The 10,001-nt window shown below is 41.3% G+C and overlaps 1 protein-coding gene across 1 annotated transcript; it reads right to left on the reverse strand.

The window, feature by feature from the left end:
- Positions 1-632: 632 nt before the first annotated feature.
- Positions 633-9,108, reverse strand: LOC112250894 (C2 calcium-dependent domain-containing protein 4C-like). Its single transcript, XM_024421421.2, has 2 exons — positions 8,799-9,108; positions 633-3,393 (listed from the first exon to the last, which is right to left on the reverse strand). The coding sequence occupies exon 2, from the start codon at positions 3,345-3,347 to the stop codon at positions 2,109-2,111; it is 1,239 nt and encodes a 412-aa protein (XP_024277189.1). The 5' UTR covers positions 3,348-3,393; positions 8,799-9,108; the 3' UTR covers positions 633-2,108.
- Positions 9,109-10,001: the final 893 nt, after the last annotated feature.

A 10,001-nucleotide genomic window follows, 5' to 3' on the forward strand; every position in this document is an offset into this window, starting at 1 on the left:
AATAGTAAGCTAGGGATGATTAGGTGATCATGATGGTATGAGGGACAGTTTAGTAATTTAGCCAGGACACCGGGATTAACACCCCTACTCTTACGATAAGTGCCATGGGATCTTTAATGACCACCGAGAGTCAGGACACCTGTTTAACGTCCCATCCGAAAGACGGTATGATGGTGTGGGGGTGCTTTGCTGGTGACACTGTCTGTGATTTATTTAGAATTCAAGGCTCCCTTAACCAGCATGGCTACCACAGCATTCTGTAGTGATACACCATCATTTGTTTTCAATAGGACAATGACCCAGCACACCTCCAGGCTGTGTAAGGGCTATTTGACCAAGAAGGAGAGTGATAGAGTGCTGCATCAGAGGACCTGGCCTCCAAAATCTCCCGACCTCATATGTGTTATTTCATAGTTTTGATGTCTTCACTATTATTCTACAATGTAGAAAATAGTACAAATAAATAACAACCCTTGAATGAGTAGGTCTCCAAATTTTAGACTGGTCCTGTATATAAGAAACTAGAAAAGACAATCAATTACAAAAATAGGCCTTGTTCGGCAGTCCCAAAAATATACTACCCACTTTTTGACTTAAATTAATTTTCATCATAAATGCACTTACATTTTGACCCGGTCTACTAAAATTAAGTTTAATCAAATCTACTGACAATATTGATGTTTCTTAGTCATGCTGATGTAAGCCAAAAAAGGGATTGGTTACAACTCAGTGAGCACACTCCCATGTACAGCAGGTATAGATAGTATAAACACCCACAAATAAATTATTTTATAGTATCATACTGCTTTTTCACAATAACAAAATGATCACACATACAGCAACAAGAGTTTTATAAAGTATAAGCTTGGAGAAAAGCAATGGTGTTGGGGAGAGCTTTTGTATAGTCGAGGTTCGAACATAACAGGAATGTAAACCCACAAAAACACTGGCTACATACTGTAAAACATCAGTGATGTCTGACATGGTTAAATGACTACATATCTCAACGACTGATCGATGTGTTGACCCTTTAACCATCTTCAGAAACAACCTCTGTCTCCTACTTGAAATTGCAATCAGACCACATTTATTCTAATTCATTTTAAAGGACAGCAGAGCACATGCAGAGAATAGAAGACTATCCTTCATAGAATAGAAAGATATAATAGAGAATAGAATAGAGAATAGAATACTATCCTTAAATATTGTTGTGTTACTGTTCTTTTTTTTTGCCTTTCTCAGTCTACTCATCTCGTGGCTTGTCTACACAGGGGGGCTGCCAATCATTCACTCTCCAGCAGAGAGCAGTACATAATAGACAATTAACAAACAAGTCATAATGTTGTATATTGATAACAAATTCACACATACACCATACTGAGTCATGTCTCACACAATTACCACATTTATGTATAAAATCAAGTTCAACCACTTGGTAAACACCCTTTAAAATGACATGCATTCTCCCTCTCTCTATGGTTTGTGAGTGTTATGAAACTGAAGTACAAACTGCTAATGTATAACTGCATTTACATATTCATGCCAAGCGGACGAGGATGCATACGGGGATGTCTGATCTCTATCCTCCAGGTTTGGGACATTGTGGTCACACCACAGATTGGTCCTCCCTCTAGGTGGTACTGTAGATGGCAACAACAATCAGGATATAGTAGACCCACAGATCCATAAAAGTGTTGTAGTGCTGAACTGAATTAACACTGAATCGTCTGAGGATGAGTCGCATTAAGTTACAACTATGCAACATAAAACATTGAGATCAAGAGAGTACAAAAAGTGAGTCAATCAAATGCGCAGGTGTCTTTTGACCTGTGCCATATTTGATTGTCCACCACATGATCTGGAAGTTGGGCTGTGCAGGGCTGCAGGCTCAGGGAACAGAAGGTTGAGGAGGTGACCAGCTACAAGACGAGCTGCTAGACCAGACCAAACAGTCAGTGACTATAAATGAACTGCTCCTTTCAGACAGTTCTCTGTGGGGCACCAAGCAAACATCAATCCCAAACTATATCTCTTCCATTCATGCACTTTATCATTCATAGTCTCATTCAGTGTCAGTCAAAGTTATGTTCTGTATCTCCAGGACAAATCTAGAGGTCATGGATCAGCTTCTCCAGAGGGATCTCTCTCTCCCCGAGCAGAGTGTCTCTCTTCAGGCTGGTGCCCTTATTCACCACCTTGATCTTCACTGCCAGGTTCTTCACCTGCACGGAGGTCACAGAGTCAAAGAAGAAGTCCTCATTGAAAACAGGATTCCGGCTGTTCTTGATGATAGTGCTCCTCTGTTTCTGCAGCTTGCCAGGGTTCAGGTACAGCGACACGCAGCAGTTGATGCTCTTGATGTCGTACACCTTGTCGTATAGCTCTTCGGCAGCCAGAACACGGATGCGCAGGCGGGCTGTGCCGGCATCGTAGTCGGCGCTTAGCCTCACCCTGCCGCCATTCTGCAGGTTAATGGTGTGCTCACGGTCCGACGGCCCACTACCGTGGAGGGAAGGGGAGTGGAGACGCCGCGGCACGTTGGGACTGGGCTCGGCAGAGCTGCACTCGTCTGTGGATAAGGAGCTGTGGCGGGCAAACTTGCTCTTGGCCTTCACCACCTTGGCCTGCGTCTCATGTGTGAAGATCTTGAGCAGCGAGGCAGAGCGGGAGAGCAGCGGGGAGCTGAAGGGGGAGGACTCAGCCGAGGAACAGGTGTCACTCTCCCCTCCACTAAAGTAGCGGTACGGGTTGTGAGAGGCGTTGAAGACAGGGGGGTTGAGGTGGTTGCCCTCGCTGACGCTGCTCTTCCCCTTCCGCTGGAAGTTGGGGGAGGTCAGGGGGCTGGTCTGGTCACAGTGGAAAAGGGACTCCTTGCGGCGGGTGTGGGGGCTCTCCATCAGAGTGGCAAAACCATAGGAGGTCTGGGTCTTGGGGACGTAGGGCAGTGACATTGCAGTCTGAGACTGAGGGTCAGCATTGGTGTCCCCTGCCACCACATCATCAGCGCTCTCTATCTGGATGATGTGACGGTTTGCTGCCCTCAGCAGGTTCTTGGTGTCCCCAGCCAGCTTGACGACCAGACGAGGACTTTGAGGACTGCTGATTTTCTTACTGTCAATGGTCTGCTCAGAGGCCGAGAGCCAAAGGCCCTCCTTGGGCTTGACGACGTCCAGGGTCTCAGACTCTGGGGGGCAGGAAACCAGCTTGGGGGGAATAAAGAAGTCAGGGATCTTATCAGGGGTGAGAACATTGCTGTAGGCTGGAGTATTTCCCTCCTTGTCTCCATTCTCCCCCCTCCGGAGTACAGTTGTTTCTACCGACCCACGGATCTTGTCCAGAACCCACATGGTCCTACTGGGCTTCAGCAAGTGAGATACGGGGGTGTTTCTCTGTCTGCAGGCAAAAGCACAAACAAGGCAGCAGTTATTGTTGTGAAATATATTAATTAATACACTGAGAAAATCACATTGTAGCTGTTACTATAGCTGTGCCAGAAATGGTTAACTGAATCTAAAAACTAGAAAAACAACTAAATGGACACCAATGTGTCAAGTTTATATTTAATCAATAAGGACCGATGGGGTGTGATATATGGCCAGTAAACCCCTGAGGTGCCTTATTGTTATTATAAAATGGTTAACAACATAATTGGATGAGTAAAAATAATTGTTTTGTAATACCTGTGGTATACCACGGCTTTCAACCAAATCAGCATTCAGGGTTCGAATCACCCAGTTTATAATTATTTAGGATAGAGATGTTGAATAAATAAATAATTTGTGCAGCCTAAATAAGAGGTACATAGGACATGACTGATTTACAAAGGCTAAGAAAACACAATTATTGTACATTTACTCATACAGTACATTCTATGTTGCAGTAAGTAACCTATACTATGCCAACATGTTGCACAGCAAATTACTCCTGGGGAATAATAAAGTCTACATTAGTCAAAATAACAAATGAAGCCTAGATTACGTTTATTTATCTTAGAACCACAGCTAATTTTGTTAAGGTTTCATCTGGTTAATTTAAAAATGTGATGCCAAAATAACACTTTAGCACATCACTGAGATCCACTTCAACAGACATAGGAAATGTTATTCTATTTCTTCTGATAAATTCCTTAGTCAAAAAATCCTTAACTTCTTGGTGACAGGGGGCAGTATTTTCACGTCCGGATGAAATGCATGCCCAAATTCAACTGCCTGCTACTCATCCCCAGAAGATAAGATATGCATATTAGTAGATTTGGATAGAAAACACTCTGAAGTTTCTAAAACTGTTTGAATCATGTCTGTGAGTATAACAGAACTTATTTAGCAGGCGAAACCCCGAGGACAAACCATTCAGATTTTTTTATTTTTAGGTCACTCTATTTTCAATGGGTTTTCATTGGGAATCCAGATTTCTAAGGGACCTTCTTGCAGTTCCTACCTATTCCACTGGATGTCCCCAGTCTTTAGAAATTGGTTGAGGTTTTTCCTTTGTGTAATGAAAAAGTAGCCCTGTTCAGAACGAGGGTCACTTCAAGTGTACTGTTAGTTAGAGGCGCATGACCAGAAAGCTAGCTACAGTTTGTTTTCCTCCTGTATTGAACACAGATCATCCAGTCTTAAATTGTATCAATTATTTACGTAAAAAATACCTAAAGTTGTATTACAAAAGTAGTTTGAAATGTTTTGGCAAAGTTTACAGGTAACTTTTGAGATATTTTGGAGTCACGTTGCGCAAGTTGGAACCTATGTTTTTCTGGATCAAATGCGCCAAATAAATGGACATTTTGGATATATATATCGACGGAATTAATCGAACAAAAGGACCATTTGTGATGTTTATGGGACATATTGGAGTGCCAACAAAAGAAGCTCGTCAAAGGTAAGGCATGAATCATATTTTTATTTCTGCGTTTTGTGTCGCGCCTGCAGGGTTGAAATATGCTTTTCTCTCTTTGTTTACGGAGGTGCTATCCTCAGATAATAGCATCATTTGCTTTCGCCGAAAAGCCTTTTTGAAATCTGACATGTTGGCTGGATTCATAACAAGTGTAGCATCTTACATGTGTGATTTCATGAAAGTTTGATTTTTATAGTCATTTATTTGAATTTGGCGATCTGCATTTTCACTGGCTTTTGGCCAGGTGGGACGCTAGCGTCCCACATAACGTATTTTGTGTCACCTCTAATCAGAATCCTATTGCACTACTTTTTCCTATTGGGAATCAAAACCATTCATATTGGATTTTGTGTCACCTCTATCATAATCATTTTGGAATTCTATTGGACTACTTTTTTCCATTTGGAAATCAAAAGTAATCCTATAGGTTTTAGGATTTTGTCATCATAATCCTATTTTAATTTTTTCTTAATTTAACCCATTAAATTATAGCTTGTTGTCATTTGTTCCAGTACAATACAACATTAATTACAACATTTTCATTGTTTGGAAATAATTCTATATTCATTTCGGATTCATTCATCACCACAATATAGGAGTAATCCAAGGCTGCAAGTTCATTTTCAGTATGACCACCAGTACAGTTCACCTTTTTCAACAAAGTTCTGAGTTACAGTTCATATAAGAAAATCAGTCAATTGAAATAAATAAATTAGGCCCTAATCTATGGAATTCACATGATTGGGCAGGGACGCAGCTATGGGTGGGCCTGGGGGGGGCATAGGCCCACCCACTTGGGAGCTAGGCCCAGCATATCAGAATGAGTTTTCACCCACAAATGGACTTTATTACAGACAGAAATACACCTCAGTTTCATCAGCTGTTCGAGTGGCTGGTCTCAGACAATCCCACAGTTGAAGAAGCCGGATGTGGAGGTCGTGGGCTGGCATGGATACATGTGGTATGCGATTGTGAGGTCGGTTGGACGTACTGCCAAATTCTCTAAAACGACGTTGGAGGTGGCTTATGGTAGAGAAATAAAAATTATCTGGCAGCCGCTCTGGTGGACATTCCTGCAGTCAGCATGCTAATTGGGAAAGGGAGATACCTAGTCAGTTGTCCAACAATGTATTCAACTGAAATGTGTCTACCGTATTTAACCCAACCCCTCTGAATCAGAGAGGTGCGGGGGCTGCCTTAATCAACATCCACGTCTTCGGTGCCTGAGGAACAGTGGGTTAACTGCCTTGCTCAGGGGCAGAAAGAAAGATTTTTACCTTGTTAGCTCGGGGATTTGATCCAGTGCTCTTGGCCCAACGCTCTAACCACTAGGCTACCTGCCGCCCCAATTGCACATTCCCTCATCTGTGGCATTGTGTTGTGTGACAAAACTGCACATTTAAGAGTGACCTTTTATTGTCCACAGCATAAGGTGCACCTGTGTAATGATCATGCTGTTTAAATAGATCCCTGTTAGTGAGCATATCAAGAAGCTAAACAAATTTGTGCCCAAAATGTATTGAGAAATAAGCTTTCTGTGAGTATGGAACATTTCTGGGATCTTTTATTTCAGCCCATGAAACATGGGACCAACACTTAACATGTTGCGCTTATATTTTTGTTCAGTATATATACAAATGATACAAAACACAATATGTTGGGGGTTTTCCCTTAGAATGTACACCATCTTTACTTAGCTAAATAAAACATTTAGTACAGTATTACAAAGATACGAGAATTTCTTTAATTTAATATATAATTTAATACAGTGCCTTGCGAAAGTATTCGGCCCCCTTGAACTTTGCGACCTTTTGCCACATTTCAGGCTTCAAACATAAAGATATAAAACTGTATTTTTTTGTGAAGAATCAACAACAAGTGGGACACAATCATGAAGTGGAACGACATTTATTGGATATTTCAAACTTTTTTAACAAATCAAAAACTGAAAAATTGGGCGTGCAAAATTATTCAGCCCCCTTAAGTTAATACTTTGTAGCGCCACCTTTTGCTGCGATTACAGCTGTAAGTCGCTTGGGGTATGTCTCTATCAGTTTTGCACATCGAGAGACTGACATTTTTATATTTGAAGCCTGAAATGTGGCAAAAGGTCGCAAAGTTCAAGGGGGCCAAATACTTTCGCAAGGCACTGTATATAATAGTCAGGGATTCACTTGGGGGGCTCCTGAGTGGTGCAGCGGTCTAAGACACTGCATCTCAGTGCTAGAGGCGTCACTACAGGTTTGATTCTGGTTTGATTCCAGGCTGTATCACAACCGGCTGTGATTGTGCGACACCATATGGGACTCCCATCGCACAACTCCCTCCCTCCCAGGGTTGTACCTTGCCCCCCATCAGCAGAAGGCACTCCCTCCCCATCCTCCCGGATGTATCTGCTAGTGACCTCTTGGCACACCTGAAATAGGTCATCTTTTTTTAAACCAATACCTATGTCACATTAACATTATATCAAATTGTTAATCTAGCTCTATGCTGTTTGGCTGTAATGTCAAATAGCAAACCTTTTTGACACAAATGTAAACAACCTTGCAAACAATCACAGTTGGTTTCATATCTATTGTTGTTGCAGTTAATGTGTGACGCAGATGCTTACTCCCTTGGAACTTGGGGAAACAAGTGCACGAGATAGCGGTCCCCAATATAGGATCATCATCTCAAGTGGCAATATTGGCTGCTTATGAAGTTATTATAATTCACGTGTCCACTTTCATAGGTAATTACATTTAAGTCATTTAGCAGAGCGACTAGGGCGCATAAACAGATTTTTCACCCAGTCGGCTCGGGGATTCAAACCAGCGAGCCTTCGGTTACTGGCCCAACGATCTTAACCACTAGGCTCCCGTCTTAATTGCCAAAAACATTTGGGGGGTGGGTGTGCCATATGTTAAGCAGTCAAGGATATCTCCTTTAGAATGTAATGGAAACATCTATACAAATTCCCATCAACAAAATGAATAGGATTCCAATACAAGGGTCCAATTAGAATCCAATAGAAAAATCCTTTCAGATTTTGGAACCAGTCTTATTGGACTCCTATATGATGCTATCCTATATGATGTTATATACAAGATTCTAATAGAAAATTCCTATCAATGTCCTGGTGTAGAGGTCTAAACTCCGGACCACATTTCCCCCCTCAGCGACAGAGGTTTGAGCCCCGCCTCGGCCGACTGTCTGTGCCCTTAATTAACCACTTCGATATCAGTCTCCCTATCTGTCCTGACAAAAAATATTACGTTTAAATAACTCAGCTCTCCTTTTTTAAATAAAATGTAACCCTAGTCAACAATTCCTATAAGATTCCAATTTAAAAAAAATATTAGAATCAAAAAGAAAAACTATCAGATTTTGAAACCAGTCCTATAGGATTATATCCTACACAATAATTTAAAATCATATAGGGTAGGTTCCAAAATCTGTTTTTCTTTTGGATTATAATATACATATATTTTTTAGGATAGGATGTTTTGACTAGGGTTGTTAAATTGTGAGGTCAGTTCATGTTGATAAGAGATGGACGATACAGGCAAAATCCTAGCCGGTCTAGTTTGTGATGAATTTGCACAATCTTGAATTGATAATAACTTTGCCTTTAAAGAGAATGAAGACTGATCTCCGTTGATTTTTAGAAACACTTGGTGTAGCCTACCATCGTAAGAACGTCAATTTATTATATAAGAAATCAATAATGTAGAAGTGTTTATTAGCCTAGTATTAGCCTATCATAAAATAAAGTGCAACAAGTGCAAATACGAAGTTCGTATACTATACCATTGGCGTAGCCTATGCTCTCCCGTCCCAGAATATATTTAATTACTCACCCTTGAGTGAGACAAATATACAATTTTAGATACCTGATGAATTCAGCTTAATACACTTACTGAATACGTGGAGGCTGCCTTGTCGACTTGATTCTTCCGTAACAGGTGTTTTCTCTTGCCTCCTCTGGATCTCACACTGTTTGCGGAACTAGGCTGGCTGGCTGGCTCTGGCTGTGGCTGTGGCTCTGGCTGCTCTGCACCCCAGATAACAGAGCTGGACTTGCTCTTCTTGAGCGACTACGATGCATTTTATACACTCTCCCGGTGGCGATGTTGGGAGCCGACCAATAAGAGAAAACTATTATATCCTAGTCTAGAGAGCCAGTGACAGCATTCTATTAAACTGAACCGTGGCGCACTGGTCTATAGCCAGTGACGTAAACGGGCAAGTGCTGAGGAGTAGTTTTGTATGTAATAAAGCCCTTTTGTGGGGGTAAAACTAATTCTGATTGGCTGGGTCTGCGCCCTCCAAGGCCCACCAATGACTGCACCCCTGCCCAGTCATGTGAAATCCATAGGTTAGGGCCTAATGCATTTATTTAAATTGACCGATGTCCTTATATACACTGTATCTCAGTAAAATAATTGAAATTGTTGCTTGTTGCATTTATATTTTTGTACTTGCACTAATAAATTGCACTAATTTCCAGCATCAGTCAAAACTACAGGCTTTGAAATAAAAATATGACATACTGGTGATTTTTTAAATTTTATTAAAGAGAATAGAGCAGAATAACATAAAATAGTTCACAATCCTACAATCCATTCTGCCACCTCTGGTCTCTTTGCCCTCCGACCCCTATGGGAGGGCAGCTCCTGCTCTGCCCAATCAAAGCTCTTCTCTGTCCTGACACCCCAATTGTGGAACCAGCTTCATCCTGAAACTAAGACCTTCCCTGCCCAACTTCCAAAAACCCTACATCTTCAAAGAGTATCTTAAATAATTCCAACCCTAACCCAACCACAGTGTTGAATGTAACTTTCTTAGTAATTATATGTGACCCACTGAAATAGTGTTAAACTAACACCTCAAAAATGTTGTGTCCCTAACACTGTGGGTGTTACATATTCTGATTTAAATTAAAACTTTATTACAGCTAATGTAAGTGTTAGGGAATTTACGCCTGTAGTAACTCATTTTGGGGTGTTGTTTTAACACTGTATGGTGTAAAGCCTTATTTCATATTTATTTCCCAGGGTGCCTTTAATGTTAATTTTAGAGGTACCAGTACCACCCATGACTGTGTTTGCTAGTGACAGAGA

Source organism: Oncorhynchus tshawytscha, linkage group LG05 (assembly GCF_018296145.1).
Source record: "Oncorhynchus tshawytscha isolate Ot180627B linkage group LG05, Otsh_v2.0, whole genome shotgun sequence".
Classification (NCBI taxonomy): Eukaryota; Metazoa; Chordata; class Actinopteri; order Salmoniformes; family Salmonidae; genus Oncorhynchus; species Oncorhynchus tshawytscha.

What these genes read in the sequence shown, in the direction of transcription:
- LOC112250894 (XM_024421421.2), bottom strand. Translation starts at nt 3,347, where the DNA reads ATGTGGGTTCTGGACAAGATCCGTGGGTCGGTAGAAACAACTGTACTC.